The 19,667-nt window shown below is 36.4% G+C and overlaps 1 protein-coding gene across 40 annotated transcripts in view; it reads right to left on the bottom strand.

Moving 5' to 3' along the window:
- LOC111188804 (protocadherin gamma-C5-like) overlaps positions 1–19,667 on the bottom strand; it is a 100,205-nt gene that overhangs the window by 38,783 nt on the left and 41,755 nt on the right. For 14 of the 40 annotated variants that reach the window (XM_049468720.1, XM_049468746.1, XM_049468722.1 and 11 more), the window contains exon 1: positions 1,306–3,201. The exons of 17 other annotated variants lie outside the window; for them this stretch is intronic. In XM_049468720.1, coding sequence (XP_049324677.1) covers positions 1,306–3,186 — 1,881 coding nt within the window. In that variant the 5' untranslated portion in view covers positions 3,187–3,201. Of the gene's footprint in view, positions 1–738; positions 916–1,305; positions 3,202–4,942; positions 7,410–8,182; positions 10,769–19,667 lie in introns of those variants that run through there. 9 more of the 40 variants (XM_049468734.1, XM_049468736.1, XM_049468732.1 and 6 more) reach the window with 7 other exon arrangements.

Below are 19,667 nucleotides of genomic sequence, written 5' to 3'. Positions count from 1 at the left end.
AATACATACTGCTCTTTGGAAAAACGCACACAATCATGAGTCCGGGGTTAAATTAAGAATCGATTTGGGCAGGTAGTTCAACAAATCAGACAATAGATGCAACAATACTGAACAATGGTCTTTTACGTTTAGTGGATTAGGGGATAAAACAAGATTTACAGACTAAACAAAAATAAACGAATGAAAATAGTTGAATAAGCATTCTTAAATTGACTAAAATATTGGTTTCCAGCTGCTAAAAAAAACTCCCATAAAAACAGAATACGCTGCCATAGTAAAATAAATATTACCAGGGTTATATATCACTTATATACACTACAATATACTCTGAATGCTGAACAGTTTAACAATGGCCTGCCAATTTGTGTCCCTACAACAAAAGTCGCGTATCACAAAAGAGGAAAAATGCATGGTAAATTAGTAGCATAATGTTTAATAAAGTACTGAGATTCGTTTTCTTTTTGGCTATCAGATAGGACTAAATGTATTAAGAATTTAATAATAATTATAATAATCTGCCAGAAATAGTGAGATTTGACTTTTGAGACTTGTCAGAAATTTGATTAACATACTTGATACTCATCTAGATAGATAATGCTATCAGTGGTTAATGAAACATTAAATTTAATTTTTAAAGCTTAACCTATGCAAAAGTTGAAAATCACAAATTACCCAAGGTCAGCATAAAGTGGAATGAAGAAAAGCCTAAAATGTAGAAAAGCTTATCTAAATTCTCACCTGCTGGCTCTCGAACTTCCACGTGCTATCAGGTAGCGAGGCATCCAGCACGTTTAGCGTGTCTGTAAAATCTGTAGTGCTGCTGGGCTTTACCAGAGTAAAGTCACTGAATTCGGACATTGGAGAGAGATATGAGCCGAATGACTGACTCTGAGACATCATGTCTCCTCCAAGCACCTCCACATACTTAATGGGTCCGTCAGTGTTGAGCTGGATCTGCAGGTTTCTGTTGGGGTTCTTATATCCAGAATCACTCCGTCTGATACAGCAGCTCGAGCTGCCTCTACTGTTTCGAGCACATTTAGCCAATAAGATGAAGAACGTCATCAAACACAGTAAAGACACGGAGGCGAGAGAGATAATGAGATAGAGTGTGATTTTTCCGCTTTTCTTATTGAGTTCTGAGGTTTTCTTAAGATAGTCTGAAATGGGTTCATGAAAGCCGTCCTCTATCAGGACATCCACTGTGACTGTGGTGGACTGCACTGGTTCTCCGTTGTCCTGTATCTCTATCTGCAGTCTCTGAGAGGAGTCATCTTGCTCTAAAAGCGAGCGTTTAGTTCTCACCTCTCCTGTGTGTAAATTGACGCTAAACAGAGACGCGTCCGTGGCCTCCGCAAGCCGATAGGATATCCAGGCGTTATGGCCCGAGTCAGCGTCCACTGCTGTGACCTTAGTAACAAGATGTCCAGGTTTAGCAGAACGGGGTATCCTCTGATGGGAGATTGAGCCCATGACAGCAGAGGGGTAAATGACAGAGGGGGCGTTGTCGTTCTGGTCCAGGACAAAAACATGCACTGTGGCGTTGCTGCTCAGTGATGGAGAACCGTGATCTTTCGCCTGTACCTGAATCTGGAACACTTTTATTTTTTCATAGTCAAAAGTGTGCATGCTGAAAACGCTACCGTTCTCTGAGTTGATGTAGACGTATGAAGCGACAGGTGTGTCCATACCTCTCGAATCTAAAACAAAATACGATATCTTGGCGTTTTCTCCCTGATCTGGATCAGATGCCGACACGGAACACAATATCGACCCAGCAGCGGCGTTCTCTTTTACATAAACAGTGTAAAACGGCTGAGTAAAAATGGGTGGGTTATCGTTTATATCCAATACATTAACAATGATCTCCTGCTTAGATGTGAGCTGAGGTGAACCAGAATCAACAGCAACTACAACAACACTATACACGGAGTGAGACTCTCTGTCTAGTTTCTGATCTGTGATCAGTGTATAATGATTAGAAATTGAAGCTTTTAAAATAAAAGGTGCTCCTGGTAATAATGTCAGACTTACTTTACCATTGTCTCCTTTATCTAAATCTTTAGCACTGATCAAAGCCACCACTGTTCCAACAGTAGCGTTTTCACCAATGGGACTAGGCAACGACTTCAATACAATTTCTGGTGCATTGTCATTCATATCCAGAACCTCAATGTGCACACTACAAACGCCCTCCATTGGTGGAGTGCCTTTGTCAGTGGCAATGATGTCAAACTTGAAGGAGCTGTGAGTCTCATAATCTATTTTATTCGTGACCTTAATATCGCCTGTGACGATGTCTACATTGAACAAATTCTGTACAACTTCAGATGCATGCGGCGTGAATGCATAAAGTATTTCACCATTATCTCCTTCATCTCGATCCACAGCTTTGACAGAAGCAATTATTGTTCCCAACGGTGCGTTTTCTGATACCTGGGCCTCATATTGCGTTTTTTCAAAAGCTGGGGAATTATCATTAATGTCAAGCACTCGAACAGTAATTTGGGTTGTACCGGATTTTGCAGGGTTCCCTCCGTCTAAAGCTGTAAGCAAAATAGTAAGAGTAGGTTGTTTCTCTCTGTCCAAGGACGATTCCAAAATCAACTCTGGAACTTTTGTTCCATCGTTCTCTGTTTTTATATGTAGCACAAAATGTTTATTTTTACTAAGGTTGTAAGTACGCAGTGAATTCGAGCCAACATCTGGGTCTCGTGCCGATTCTAAACGAAATTTTACACCAGGAGCTGTTGACTCAGCTATATTTAAAACCTTCTCCTGGTTCTGAAAAACTGGAGAATTGTCATTAATATCTTGGATTTCTATTTCTACACGGTACAGCTGTAAAGGATTTTCTACAATAGCCTCCAGAGGAAGAAGACAAGTGGCGCTTTGACTGCATAATGTCTCTCTGTCGATTCTTTCCTTCACAACCAGCTCTCCTTTGGCTGGATCCACGCAGAAAAATTGCTTACCAGATTCGGAGGCAATCCGCAATTTTCTTTCAAAAACCTCAGATAATTTTAGATCCAGGTCTTTGGCGATATTTCCAACCACGGTGCCCTCGTTTTGCTCCTCTGGAATAGTGTACCGAATCTGTGCCTCGATTATATTCCACACAACAAGAGCATGAAGTAGCCCGACAATCCACCATTTTCTCCGCATTTCTTTCATCATAATCTCCATTTCCTATACCGACAATATACCCCACAATGCATTAACGTGTAAATCATGGCAAATAATGAATAATTCGTTTGTCTGCTTTACTAGAGAAAAATGAAACACGTATGCATCCGACGCTGTAGACTGAAGCTCTTCTTGTGAGGGTAATGACACAATAGGAAGGGGAGGGAGTAGATCTCTTTGTACTCTGCTTGTCTTTTATTGGTTCAGGAGGCACCAATGGAGTGTGGCTAGAAACATACAGATGTTTTTAAAGAGACAGGGCTGCGGGAACAATGTGCTTTGATATGGCAAGGATGTATATCAAGCTTGAGAGCACAAAACTTATATAAGATCAAAGTAAAAGTAAATGTTTTGTAGTAACCTAAACCAAAACAGGCAAACTGTTATAATTTTTTAAAAACACTTACGTGTTTTGGTTGTATTTTAATTTACAGTAAAAGTGACTGATTAGGACAATGCACAATCGAATTAAGAAAGATAGCTCTGAGATAAGCAACATTATTTTGCTGCGTTTTTATTGAACTATTCTGTCTTTTCCCCCTCACCCCCACGCACACACATACAAACATGTATACATTGTTATCAATAACATAAAATGTATTTTAACGTACATTAATTATTCAGTCACTTTCTATATTGCGCCTCATGGTGCTTAAAGGAAACAATATCTAAACTATTTAAAGAATATTATTTGTGAATACCTAAAATGGCTTATATAAAATATACATTTACTGACAGTTAAAAGTCCACAGTCATTCACACATATACAAGTGTGTTCAACAACTTTACACTGAATAATACACAAACCAAGTTCAAAGCCAATGTCTGATAACTTGATATACTGCTTTGATGACGTTTATATGTCTTGATGTCTTTACAAATTTGTACTGTAATTAGATCAAAAGAACCAGTCCAGGAATAAAGGAAAACAATATGAATGATGTTTGGGTGAAAGTAGTGGCAAAATAATAATGTACAACAGAAAACAACTACCCATAGCCAGTCTCAAAATGCATTCTTTTTATATTTACATCAATGGTACTTTCCAGTTAGAATTGCCTTATTAGTTACAATGTTCACTTATAACTGTTTGCTACAAACATAAGTAAAACAAGTAAAACGACGTTAAAACTTAATTTTTTTCAGTAAGACTGAATTTGAGGCCATGCCAGAAACTGACAAAAAAACGATACTAATTAGTAACTATTAATCAGAGGTGGTTATAACATTTCACGGCGATTTGCTAATATTTTCAAGCACGTGACGGATGTTTTGCACACAAAAAAAGCGAAAGAACCGAATGTTGTGACGACAAGGCTATTAATTAAATAACAATGTTCCAAGAATTGTGAGCTTACTTAATGTTAATGTTAGACATATACAGCTTTGGTCTTATATATTTGTATAAACGCACAAGCCTAACTAAATGTGGATAATAACACACAGGACCAGCCTTCTAACTAAAGCTTCTGCTAAGCTGACCTGGATATCATCGTAAATTACATCCATAAACAATTTTTCCCGATATTTTCAATTATTGAATTACCGAAAGTAAACAGAAGCTTATTGCAGATCTCACCTGCTGACTCTCGAACTTCCACGTGCTGTCGGGTAACGATGCATCGAGCACGTTTAACGTGTCTGTAAAGTCTGTAGTGCTGCTGGGCTTCACGAGAGTAAAGTCACTGAATTCAGACATTGGAGACAGATAGGAGCCGAAAGACTGACTCTGAGACATCATGTCTCCTCCCAGCACCTCAACATACTTAATGGGTCCGTCAGTGTTGAGCTGTATCTGCAAGTTTCTGTTGGGGTTCTTATATCCAGAATCGTTCCGTCTGATACAGCAGCTCGAGCTGCCTCTACTGCTTCGAGCACATTTAGCCAATAAGATGAAGAACGTCATCAAACACAGTAAAGACACGGAGGCGAGAGAGATGATCAGATAGAGTGTGATTTTACCACTTTTCTTATAGAGTTCTGTGTTTTTCTTATGATAGTCTGAGATGGGCTCATGAAAGCCATCCTCAATCAGCACATCCACTGTGACTGTGGTGGACTGCACTGGTTCTCCGTTGTCCTGTATCTCAATCAGAAGTCTCTGAGAGGAGTCATCCTGCTCTGAAAGCGAGCGTTTAGTCCTCACCTCTCCAGTGTGTAAACTGACGCTGAACAGAGACGCGTCCGTGGCCTCCACAAGCCTATAGGAAATCCAGGCGTTATGGCCCGAATCAGCGTCCACTGCTGTGACCTTAGTAACGAGATGCCCAGGTTTAGCGGACCGGGGCATTCTCTGATGGGAGCCCATGACTGCAGAGGGGTAAATGACAGATGGGGCGTTGTCGTTCTGGTCCAGAATAAAAATATGAACTGTAACGTTGCTGCTCAGAGATGGAGAACCGTTATCTGTTGCCTGAACTTGGATTTGGAACACTTTCATTTTCTCGTAGTCAAAAGAGTGCATACTGAAAATGCTACCGTTCTCTGAGTTGATATAAATGTAAGACGATGCAGCTATATCATTACGTTTTAAATCTAGAACCGAATACGTAATTTTAGCATTTTCACCAGTATCTAGATCTGAGGCTGACACGGACGACAAAATTTCTCCGGGAACACAGTTTTCCTTAACGTAAACTGCGTAAACAGGTAAAGAAAATTTAGGAGCATTGTCGTTTACGTCCAATATATTTATGGTCAAGAATGCGCTTACCATTAAGGGTGGTGATCCTGAGTCTGTGGCTTTAAGTTCAATATTATATTCTAGGAACTGCTCTCGGTCTAATTTACCTTCAGTAACAAGAGCGTAATGATTAGAAAACGTAGGCTTTAACTTAAATGGGTGATTGGGGGACGTTGTTAAAGTTACGTTTCCATTCTCGCCTGAATCTAAATCCTGGACCTTTATCAACGCTACCATTGTGCCAGTTGGCGCATCCTCTCTTACAGGTTTGGGTGAGGAGGCGATGATAATCTCTGGAGCGTTATCATTTACATCTGCCACTGTCACTTGAACTCGACTGTGTCCCTCCATGGCGGGGGCACCTTTATCTCTAGCTCGTATATCAAATTCAAACGATTTGCTGCTTTCATAATCAAGCTTTTTAGAAAGAGATATTTCGCCAGTTTCTGGATTAATAATGAAGAAACTTTTAACTAATTCAGAAGTATGTGCCCCAAATGAGTAATCTAATTGACTATTCGCTTCTTCGTCCAAGTCGTTTGCCTTTACAATCAGAACTAGCGTACCTAGAGAACAGTTCTCAAATACCTTGACCTCATATGCATCCTTTTCAAATATGGGAGCGTTGTCATTTGCATCAAGTATTTTTACTGTAATCTCAGTGCTCCCTGATCTTGACGGACTCCCTCCATCAATGCCAGTCAAAATTAGGTGGTGGAAAGCCTGACTTTCCCTGTCAACAGCCTTCTCCAGCACAAGCTCTGGGACCTTTGTCCCATCTTTATTATTTTTAAGATTAAGAACGAAATATTCGTTTTTATTTAAGGAATAAGTTCGCAATGAGTTTGATCCGACATCAGGATCTTGGGCAGGCTCTAATCGAAATTTTGCTCCAGTCAGAGTTGACTCCGGCACATCTAGTACACTTTTGCCTGAGTAAAAACGCGGGGAGTTGTCGTTTATATCTTGTATTTCAACCTCCACGCGGTAAAACTGAAGAGGATCCTCGATAATTATTTGCAGTGGCAGAACACAGCTCGCGGTTTGTCCACATAGACTTTCTCTGTCTATTTCGTCCTTCACTACCAGTACACCATTCCTCAAATCCAAGCTAAAATACTGCTTACCGGATTCAGACGCTATCCTCAACTTACGATCAGAAATCTCAGATACTCCAAAGCCTAGATCTTTTGCTATGTGTCCAACCACGGAGCCCTCCTTTAACTCCTCTGGAATGGTATAGCGCAGCTGTGCTTCTGTTCTATTCCACAAAACAACGAAACAGAAAAGCCACAGCACCATCAAAAATAGGATCTCCCTTCGTGTCTGCGTCCTCATTTCCAAAAGCAATTAATTCCCCAGTATTCCACTTTGGTAGTACGCATTTTATTTCATAGAAATATCCATGTTTCCAGAATGCTGCGTGTGGAAGTGTATCCCTCCTAGTCTGGGTCTACAAATTGTGCTCATCAGAGCTCTGAACAGGGGAGGGAGTAGATCTCTTTGTGTAGATCAGCACTACATTGGTGGAGACAGCTCCAATGGCGGATGACAGGGGGCAGTGTGATTTCTTAAAGAAACAGCGCACCTAATGTGCGCACAAAAAGGTGAACATGTGCTATACTAGAATAAGATGCAATTAAATACGTTTCAATAGATATTGGATCTTGACGGCATACTACTACTCATAATAATAATTTACATTAGATTAAAATATGCTGTATAGGAATGACAATTAATTTTTACAGTGCTGAACGATGGGCTTACAATCTAATTATCCCTAAATGTAGAATTAGTGTTAAAGACCTTAAAATAATCTAGATTTAACACTTGCATAGGGAACTGTTATTGTGCGTCTCTTGTCAAAAAATATAATATGAACATTCAACGACAAAACAAGATTTCTTATAAATACGGAATGATTATTGGCAAGAATAAAAAATAGAAAGTTAAAAAAGTAATTTAAGCAATGCCATGATTTTTTTAAACAACATTTTCTTTTGCAACCTTAAAAACAGTTCTCTGGTAGATGCATGAATGTAGAGAACTTTTGGATAAAACAAAGTTTTTAGAGCATTAAAAAAATAATAATAAAAAGAAAACACTTATATGTATAATAAAAACATAGCTTTTAAGGAAAATAACGTTTTTTAAACATGTCGCACACAATTTTGAATATATGTCTAAATGAACAACATCGAAATTGAAGGAAGAGACACCGAGGTAACCTTGGTTTCCAATAACACCTTTATATGTTGGCCAGCGTAATAACAAGATTAGAACAGCAAGACAACAACATAAAAAAGTTCTCACCTGCTGGCTTTCGAACTTCCACGTGCTGTCAGGTAACGATGCATCCAGCACGTTTAGCGTGTCTGTAAAATCTGTGGTGCTGCTGGGCTTCACGAGGGTGAAGTCACTAAATTCAGACATTGGAGAGAGATAAGAGCCGAAGGACTGACTCTGAGACATCATGTCTCCTCCCAGCACCTCAACATACTTAATGGGTCCGTCAGTATTGAGTTGGATCTGCAGGTTTCTGTTTGGATTTTTATATGCAGAATCGTTCCGTCTGATACAGCAGCTCGAGCTGCCTCTACTGCTTCGAGCACATTTAGCCAATAAGATGAAGAACGTCATCAAACACAGCAATGACACGGAAGAGAGAGAGATGATTAGATAGAGTGTGATTTTACCACTTTTCTTATTGAGTTTAGTGGTTTTCTTACGATAGTCTGAGATGGGCTCATGAAAGCCGTCCTCAATCAGCACATCCACTGTGACTGTGGAGGACTGCACTGATTCTCCATTGTCCTGTATCTCTATCAACAGTCTCTGAGAGGAGTCATCTTGCTCTGAAAGCAAGCGTTTAGTCCTCACCTCTCCTGTGTGTAAATTGACGCTGAACAGAGACGCGTCCGTGGCCTCAGCTAGCAGATAGGAAATCCAGCCGTTATGTCCCGAGTCAGCGTCCACTGCTGTGACCTTAGTTACGAGATGTCCAGGTTTAGCGGTGCGAGGCATCCTCTGATGGGAGCCCATGACTGCAGAGGGGTAAATGACATAGGGGGCGTTGTCGTTCTGGTCCAGAATAAAAACATGAACTGTAGCGTTGCTGCTCAGAGATGGAGAACCGTGATCTTTAGCCTGAACTTGGATCGTGAACACTTTCATTTTCTCATAGTCAAAAGAGTGCATGCTGTATATGCTGCCGTTCTCTGAGTTAATGTAGATGTAAGAGGAAACAAACACGTCCTGAATTTTAGAATCTAAAACCGAGTAGGAAATTTTTGCGTTTTTGTCCAAGTCTGGGTCATTTGCGGATACCGAGCACAGTATTGATCCATGAAAACTATTTTCCTTGGTGTAAACTGTATAAGAATTTTGAGAGAAAACTGGAGGGTTGTCGTTAACATCTGAGACAATGAGAGTAACTATTTTTTGAGTGGACCTTGGCGGTGAACCTGAGTCTATAGCATTTAATTTGATCTCGTATTCAGGATATTTCTCCCGATCTAGAGGAGCATTTGTAACCACTGTATAATGGTTGAGAACGGAAGGACTTAGTCTAAAAGGTGCACGAGAAGCAAGTGTAAGATTAACTTTGCCATTATCGCCAGAATCTGCATCTTTTGTGCTAATTAGAGCGACAACTGTGTTATTTAAAGAATTCTCAGGCACTGGACTTGAAAGAGATGTTATAACTATTTCGGGATCGTTATCATTAACATCGTTAATTTTTATTTTAACACTACAGTGTCCTTCCATTTGAGGGTTACCCTTATCTTTTGCAAGTACATCAAATTTGTGTAAGTTAGCTTGTTCATAATCCAGAGGTCCTTTCAAAACAATCACACCAGTCTTTGAGTTAATGTCAAAAACTGCTTTGATTGCATCAGTTGTTTTTTCTGCAAAGAAGTACTCAACCTCCCCATTTGGACCTTCGTCTAAATCAACCGCGCTGACCCTCACAATTTCATTACCAATTAGTTCGTTTTCACCAACAGTTGCTTCATAAAACGACTTTTCGAACTGTGGTGCATGGTCATTGATATCCAAAACTACAATAGAAATTTTACAGCTGCCTGATCTCACTGGATTCCCACCATCCACAGCTGTCAGGATAAGATTATGAATAGCCTGTTTTTCTCGATCGAGGGGCTTATCGAGCACCAACTCTGGAATTTTAATGCCATCCAGTGTTTTCACGTTCAGTATGAAAAATGTATTTTTATTCAAACTGTATGATTGTAAAGAATTGGATCCCACATCAGGATCGTCTGCACTATCTAGAAGGAATTTCGCACCAGGGTTAATAGACTCAGGAATATTCAATATACGCTGACTGGAGCTAAAACTCGGCATGTTATCGTTTATGTCCTGTATTTCTATCTCGACTCGATGTAGCCGCAGAGGATTTTCTATCACAGCTTCAAGAGGCAGCAAACATGGGCTGCTCAGCCCACAAAGGAATTCTCTGTCAATCTTTTCATTCACGACTAGCTCACCTTTATCCGCAAACACGCTAAAGTACTGCTTACCTGACCCAGACGCTATTCGCAATTTACGATGTATTACCTCTGAAAAATCCAAACCAAGGTCTTTAGCAATATTCCCAACCACGGACCCTTCTCTTAACTCCTCTGGAATAGTGTAGCGAATCTGCGCCTCGATTGTATTCCACAGGAGAATGAAAAAACAGGAGTGTATCTTCATCCTTAGTAACAGGATGAGCCCCATCTTGGCTCATTAAAACGTTAGATGTTTAGTCCAATTTTCTTAAGCTTGTACAGTCTTCAAGACAAAGAAAATATCCAAAGAAGCATGGAGAAAGCATAATTCCATATAAAGAAAGACCATCTTTTGTTAAATAGCGCGGATTCAGCTCTGAACCTTGGAATGATAGCACACAGAAGGGAGGGAGTAGATCTCTCTTGTGCAATTCTGCACATCATTGGTGCACCCCACATCAGTGGTGACCAGTCAGCTTCTTTCTCCTAGTCTTAAAGCTGTACACAACTTGTCATATAGATAGCATAATTTACGAATTTAGTACAGCACATTACAATAAGTATTATTTAACTGTTATTTTTAGAGTAATTAATGTAAATGATAATTTACTAATATATATATATATATATATATATATATATATATATATATATATATATATATATATATTAGTAAATTATCATATACATCATATACATTCTGTGCATTGAACACACACATGTGTGTGTGTGTGTGTGTGTACAATGTAATAATATATATATATATATATATATATATATATATATATATATATACATATATATATATATATATATATATATATATATATTATTACATTGTACACACACACACACACATATATATGTGTGTGTGTTCAATAACAGTTAAATAATACTAATTGCAATAATATAATAATAGTAGTCTAAGCAGTCAAAGCCACAAACCAAACGTATCGGATATAATACAAAACTAACAATCAATATAAAAATATAGCATTTAGTACAGTATTTTTTGTTATTGTAAGTTATAAATTCAGTGCTGCAATATAGAAATATACTACTATAAAGTACATATCTGCCGTCTTGTGGCTGTAAAAGGAAAAACAGCATGAACGGAGTCTGTGTGCGCGCGTGCTTTTAGGTAGGAGAGAGAGCGAATGAAGGATACAAATATAAAATAAACATTTGTGGTCTTTTGCTTTAGCTTAATTGTATATTGAATGATGAAATGCATAGATGCAGAACTGTTTGATTGCTAATTGTGTTAATTGTTACTGATCATGGACCGCTAGGCAACAAAGGGGCACCAACACAAAGAGAGAGGGAGAGAAAGATGCTGCAGAAAGACGGAGGCATTTCAGCACCACATGGACGGACAGCGCCACACAGGCGGCGACACAGTGTTCCTACACTCATTTCAATCATTTTAATCAAAAACAGACAAAATAATGCATACACATTGGCTTATTCTTTGTTCATTTTAGTTATATAAAATCGAAATTTGACTAGAAAACGACAAAGGATGCACATAAAACGTCAAAACTAAGAGATATTTTCAATTTCTTAGAAACGGGAATATATAATGTTTTGGCTTACAAGGTTGGGCACAGTAGATTTTTTTTTATAGCTGAAAGAGCACTTTAGTGGAAAATCTCTTTATACAGGGTCTATTCGACCCCATAAGTATTACACAAGATAACAAGACAGACAGAAATCATAAGAACTTACCTTTAACTGTGAAAGTTTCAGTAATATCAATAGACATCAATAAATCTGACATGCAAGTTCACAATATATCTTACATATTGTTTTCTGTGCATTGTACACATTCAGTAAATGCAACAGTTTTTTTTTATATGTGTGAAAATCTGTGTCAGTTGTGATGCATGTCATGCCAGTGTTCACACCTTGCCTGAAAACAATTTATATTGGACCTAGACCAAAGATTACATAAACTACCATATATATGTTACACCTCTGCTGTGCTACACCCATTCATGTCAGTGACAGTACACAAAGTAAGACAATAAACAAACAAAATATATACAAAATATATACTGCATGAGAAAAGTGATAAATAAAGTTTGGAATCTTTGCATTTGTGACTTCGTTTCCATATATATGTGTGTGTGTGTGTGTGTGTGTGTGTATTTGTGTGTGTGTGTGTGTGTGTGTGTGTGTGTGTGTGTGTTCATGTACTTTTAAACGAATATCTTATTATGTGATAAAAAATGGTTGATATCTAGTAAGATGAATAAGCTGCATGCTTTTCTGAGAGCTTGCCTTGAACTGTAAAAGTTTCAGTAATATTGATAATATCAATGCCAAATAACTGATTTTCACATCCATTTATATACTCTATGCAACATTTTCTTTCAGTTCAGTACATTCTGTAATGCAAAAGTTTTTAATAATATTAATTCCTGATTTTAGCACATGTTTTGAACAATTTCAATTACCAGTTTGTCTTTTTAACATGCTTTTACTATTTTTACTAAATGTTTTCTAGTTTTTAAGGGTTAGCATGGTTCAAACTTTGATATTTAAGCCTCATAAAAGTTTTTGTATGAACTATATTAAGTTGTAATCATACAGTAGGTTGATTAATGTTGCATGTCTTATGCTGAGTGAGTCATGTCAGAAAAATATACAGATTATTTTGTGACACATCTATGTGAAAATGGAAATATTAACTAGATTACTGATACTCTGCATACTACATAATCCAATGTGTACACAAAGCAATATGTAATCATGTGATATGTGTATTCAGTGTATAATATAACTTTTCTGTCTGGAATGGTATGGACTGTGAATTCCCTCTCCCTTTCTTTTTTGCAATATTAAAGGTTACGTCTATTTTTGTATTTTTAATTTACTCCATGTCTTTATTCTTGTTACGTACATAATATATTTAGTTTCTTCAAGCAAATTATATGAATTATTTAAAAAAACTAAAATTTATCAGTGAATGTAATTCACTTTTAACATGTTTTTTTTAACATTTAAGAGTTTTTTTTTGTGTGTGTGTGCAGTTTTAAAAGATTAAATAAAAAAATCCTTACCTTGTTTTGGAGAGGTGCATGGACACACAGCAGGAGAAGCATGGAAATAAAGGAGATAAATGAAAGAACACTGATCAGACAGGGTAGCTTGATATGATGTGACTGACATACATAATCGAAAAAAACACTATATTCAACCACAACCAATGTATTTATATATGTCGTGTCTGAACTGATGAGCTTAACATTAGTGGGAATACTTCTATTCATCACAAGATGGAGCACGCGAGCACAAGACGTAGTGCGCAAGCGCATCCTGAAAGAGCTAGTTTGACAGACACACTCATGCGCACTGGAAAGATGGGGGTGGGGTGGATAGACAGAGAGAGAGAGAGAGAGAGAGAGAGAGAGAGACATGCGCACTGGAAAGATGGGTGTGAGGCGGGGGTCGGTTGAAGAGAGAGCTTATTTGCGGGGTGTAAAATCAATAGCACACCAAAATGTCATCCCAATGATCTACCCATTTCTTGAGAAAGTGGTATAGTCTGCATCGTGACTCAGCTTGTTGTCATGGAAACACGACCTACCTCCTGATCAGACAGCAAAATGTAAGTGTGGGTGTGGGGGTGTCTTACATGTGCACACTTGAAAATGAGAGAGATATTTAGAACAAGCAGAGAGAGAGACTGGCTAATGTCTGGAGGTGGTGGGGGTTGGGTGTTCAAGCGGTGCAAAAGCAATGCAGTGGAAAGAAAAGACAATTTCGGACAAATCTAGTACAACAGTATAACATAATTTCTAAAAGGACGTTTAAAATGATAAAATGAAATAATGTTAACAATGAACACAACTAGAACAAGAAAGAGTTACAATGCTGTGCAGAATTAAACATTTTAAGCTGAACTTTCAATGCATATGTTTATGATTGGAAAACACGGGAAATACAGTAACTGAGAAGAATATCTGACACACAGGTTATTTTACACAAATAAAACCAGCAGTAGTACTTTCAGACAAAAGGTAAAATGATGCAAAACAAAAGACTCCACTGCAGATGCCCCTCCCTCTCTTCCACATGGCTGTGGGAGTGTAAGGACCAGCACTGCTCACCCAGCATCCTGAGAGAGAATGAGTTTTTCCTTCAGGCCAACAGTCAATAGAATATTTACAGGCCTTTTATACACTCTTACGCACTGAGACCAGAGATGAGACCAAATAATCTGCTAAAATATTTTGTTTAGTTGTTGCAATTGTTCATGTTCATTGAGACAAAAGAAATAAAAGACTGTAGTCTTTTAAATGTCTACACATACACTTAATCACATAATAAAAACATATTAAATGTTAAGATGATTTCTATAAATAGTTTTTGTTTCTAAATAACATAATCTAACTAACTAGAGACACAAACTGATTAAGTATTGATAAAGTATTGGTTTAAAAAAGAAAAGCAATTAAAATGGAATTAAGAAGAGCATCAGTTTCTTGTAGACTTGTAACTTGTAACTAACTAAATATGTTAATCAATTCCAGCATAAGCTGCAGTATGTGCATTGCATTAAATCATAGCTTTACACAAGGATAAAACTGCTGTACAAGGATGCATGTGTGCATGATAATGTACTAGGTAACCTCACGATGAAAAAAGAAAAGTACTGGGTATTTGATAAATGCAAAGAATTTGACTTTTTCTGTCAGTTTCAAACTAAAGGAACAACACAATTAAATGGTTTAAAAGAAGCACAGATTAAATGTTCAAAGGATAATCAGGGTTAGATTGGGAGGCAAGTCATTATTCACATGTAGTTTGCAGGCTTCAATGATGACATCACATATCCAAGTAAAAAGAAATATAAATTAACTACTGGAAGGTCATAAATACAATTCTTACTGTCTGATCTGGTATACTTCACTGTGCCCTTGGTTAAGGATTCCATTTTTAACTTGACTTTACAGCAGATATTGTTTTTTTCTGACTGAAACTCTGAAGGCAACACCACACAGACTGCGTATTATAAAACAATAAAATCAGCAACATCTCTTGTAAAATGTATTATTAAAATGTTACTATGTAAATATTTTTCTTCCTGGTTAAGCTTTAAATGTATTAAATAATTTGTACCTAAAAAATGGCAGAAACATTATGTCATTGTACTGTGAAAATGTGGAACAAATTGATATATCTAATGTTTCTAATGCTTTAGTTTGCATCAGCTGCAGTGACCCCCCCCCCCCCCCAAACATACCCACAGTCTCACTTTCCATACATGACAGACTGCACTATTTAATTCACAGTGGCTCTTGAGGCAAAGTTCAGGATCTTGACTGACAATACAATGTGAATTTATAGTTATTATAAACATAATATTATATAAATTATATTATATTATATTTTAAATTATATAGAGCTTGACAATAGGTATCAATTCATGGCATTATGTGTGAGCAAAAAGTTCCCAAAGCACTAACAGAAAAGGCCATCCAATAAATTCAGAAGAAATAAACAAGGGCTGAACCAGAAATGAGATTCAGAACCATGGACAGTACCCCTTACATTTGCACAAATGCTTTAAAACCTCAGATTGCTATAATCTCTGACAAGGTCTGTCAAAAACACAACTTGAGATAGATTTTAAAACTCTGTTACACATCAATGTCATAATGTTCCTAAAGCAATAATAAAGATTTAATTCATACTGAAAGCAAAAAAAAAACCTTATAATGGTCCATAAGAAGGATTTGAAACACACTTAATATTATACAGATCCCTTGCTCAATTAAGAGATGTTGTCAGTATCAAAATGATTATTATGTGTTACAAACCTATTGATATGAATAATTTATATATGATATGTATTTTTTTTGTGAATATATTTATGGAAAATAATAATAATAATAATAATAATAATAATAATAATAATAATAATATATTTTATATATAGTGCTTTATCAAGAATTCAAAGACGCTTACAGTTCGAAGATAACAAAAACAGCAAAAGCACAGTAATACATACAAAAAAACACAAGGCAGTATATGGACAGGTCTACTAAAAGAGCATAATAGACTAAGGACAGGTTATGAGTATGGTAAGACAACATAAGCAGTCAACATTAGAATTCCTATACAATGACAGACACTAAAATTATGAGGGAGGTTATAGTCAAGTGTGAAAAGATAGGATTTTAAGTTAGATTTTAATATGGAGAGTGAGAAGAAGCACATTCTAACTGGTCCACCAGTTAAAGCATTTATGTAGGCCAAATAAAATGATGATAATGTTAAAAGGTATACCACACAAAATCCTGTCCATTAGGGTGAGAATAAATTGCTACATCTGGCAGAACAAGTAATATTTGACTTTCTCTTATTTGACTTGAAACTGTCTGTTAAAATATTATATAAATTATATAATTACAGCACATTTCAACAACAAGGTTGACAAGAGGTACAAGAGGTATCAATCAATGTTGCTATATGTGAGTTACCAATGTAAATACAGAAATAAAATATCAAAATTATAATAGTAATTGTGGAATTAGTAAGTGTGTTCTTAAAGCCATTTACCAGAGCTAAATTTAGAGCAGATTTAGAACATAAAACTATTTTTTTTATAGTAGCTACTGCAACACTATATGCAAAAAAAGACAAACCTCTGTTTGGCACTTATAATGCAGTTTTCTTCAAATTATCATATGTTTCATCATTTTGTAATTGTATTATTTAAATCTTCCTTTAGTTTAGTAACCTCAAGGCATCCATTAACTTCATTTTCCCAACCTGTTAAACCTACCTGCCCTAGACCATTTTTAACAAGGCTGAACCAAAGAGCAGATTCAGAACCTTGGGCAGCAGACCCTATATTTACATTACTGTAAAAAGCTTGTTTTTTGTAAATAAAACAGGGGACACTAAAAGTACCATGAGAAATATCCACTGACCAAATGCTACTAAAACTTACGTGCAATGATATAAAATTAACCATTTATTTTACACACACACAAAAAAAAAAAAACAATCTAACCAACCCAGTAACCGCCTGGTAACAACAAAAGTGTGTCTTTAAATGTGCCCTGGCAGAGGTCTCCATGGAAACTGAAATGAACTGGCACAGCATAAGCTCTTAGATGCCATAGTGGTACAGCATAATTCATGAAACAGAAAAACAGTTGATGCCACAGTAACACTAGCCACAAACACAAACAAATAATTCTAGCACTTATTCTAGAACCATGAGCACAATCTAAAACATAGCAGGAACAGGTATAATGTATAAAGCAGAAAAGACGTTACTACTGTAAAGCCTGTAGTACATTGATGATATACATATTCAGTACAGTTTAGACTTAGTGATGGATTTAGCAGTTTTATGATCTCCAGTACACATCTGGCTGTTGTTACTGCAGTTCTGGCATTTCCTGTTTCACAAAAAGATTAAAAGCTTAAACATTACTTCTATTAAATATAGAAATAAAAAAAAACAAATAAATATCTGAGTAAATGAGTGAATAAAACCATTACACAGACATCATTGTTTATAATGTGATTACAGAACAGGCTCCCTCCTACTTACACCTACCCCTAAAGAGTTATGTTACTCTCCGGCGACTAAGCTTCTCCAGTAAACTCTGCATAGCCTTAGCTTGTTCCCTAAAGGTGTAACAACACTGAAAAAAATGATGCGTAACATTTACTTAAAAATATTTTTGCAACTTTCTGCATTTGCTTTTTTTAAAGTAAATTTAATTTCATGTCAATTTAAGTAAGTTCAACTCAGTTTCAATACTTCAATATGTTACATAGAGTAAACAAGTGAACTGAATTTCAGTCAGTCCTTCCTTTTAGTAACCTTTACTTAATTTCTGCATACAGTATTACAAAAATTACAATTACTTAATTTATACAATATTACTCAAATAGTTTATGATACATAATATATTATAATTCCTGAAATGTAAATATTTTTAGTTAAAACACACACATTACACTGTCTCAACACATAGATGGCATGGAATACATTCTTTTTAGTATACTAAACATGCCATCCATGTTTTGAGACAGTGAGACTTGGTCTGTTTACAAAATATATCTTTGAGATTATGTAAATATTTTATTGTGCATTTTAACTGAAATTATATATATATATAATAATATTGTATAAATTAAGTTATTGTAATTAGGTAATATCGTATGCAGCAATGAAGTAAAGGTTACTAAAAGAAAGGATTGATTTAGCAAAAATAAATGAAGTAAAGTTTACTAAAAGAAAGTATTGACTGAATTTCAGTTCACTTATTTACTCTACATAACATTTAAGTCTTGAAACCGAGCTGAAGTTACTTAAATTTACATGAAATTAAATTCACTTAAAAAAAGCAAATGCAGAAAGATACGAAACTTTTTTAAAGTAAATTTTACCTCTATCAGAGAAGGAGCATCCCTCGCTACCTTTAAGAAACTCCAAAAGACAGAGCTCTTCAAAGACCACTTACTCTTATAACATCTCCTGTTCCTTATTCATTCCTCCTACATCCCACTATTCTCCTTTGGCCTCCTTCGGGCCCTGCTTAACCCTTGTGTGGTGTTCGGGTCTGTGGGACCCGTTTTCATTTTTCATCAAATGATACTAAAAAAATATTTTTTCTAACTCAAACTCATTGGCATTGGCTCATTTTTTGTGAAAAACATATATCAAAACACATTTTTGATCAACACACACTGTACACCCCCCCCCCCCCCCCCTACACATTTATATTACATACAGTATGTTTGGCCAAGGGATAATAAACATTGCTTCATTTGTAAATTTGAAACTAAACAAACTTTCTACTCATATCTTGAGTTTAATTCATTTTCTTTTACATTTTATTAAAAAAAATAATAAAAAAAGAGTAGCACTTTTTGAAAGAAATGTAACATAAGAAAGGTAAAGGGCAAATATTAACCATGTAAGCTGTTTATATTGCTTGCAATTTAGGTGAAGCAAGCATGTGTAAAGCATTTTAATGTAAAATTGCTTAATTTTGCTGAATTAAATACAAGTAACAAAGTAAACGAGTAACAAGAATATGAACACCACACAAGGGTTAAAATGCTTTCGCCTTGGACTTCTGTTTTGACTTGGACCTTATTATTTGTAAGTTGCTTTGGATAAAAGCATCTGCTAAATGCAGTGTAATGCAATGTAATGTATACATACTGGAGAACACAGATTCTAGACTGTGGTATTGGTTGTTACTAACTGGTAACATATAGAAGCAGTGGATTTTCATCAGATTTGTCTC

Source organism: Astyanax mexicanus, chromosome 20 (genome assembly GCF_023375975.1).
Source record: "Astyanax mexicanus isolate ESR-SI-001 chromosome 20, AstMex3_surface, whole genome shotgun sequence".
Lineage (NCBI taxonomy): Eukaryota > Metazoa > Chordata > Actinopteri > Characiformes > Acestrorhamphidae > Astyanax > Astyanax mexicanus.
Note: the sequence above shows the minus strand (reverse complement) of the source record. Positions and strands in the feature narration are given on the sequence as shown.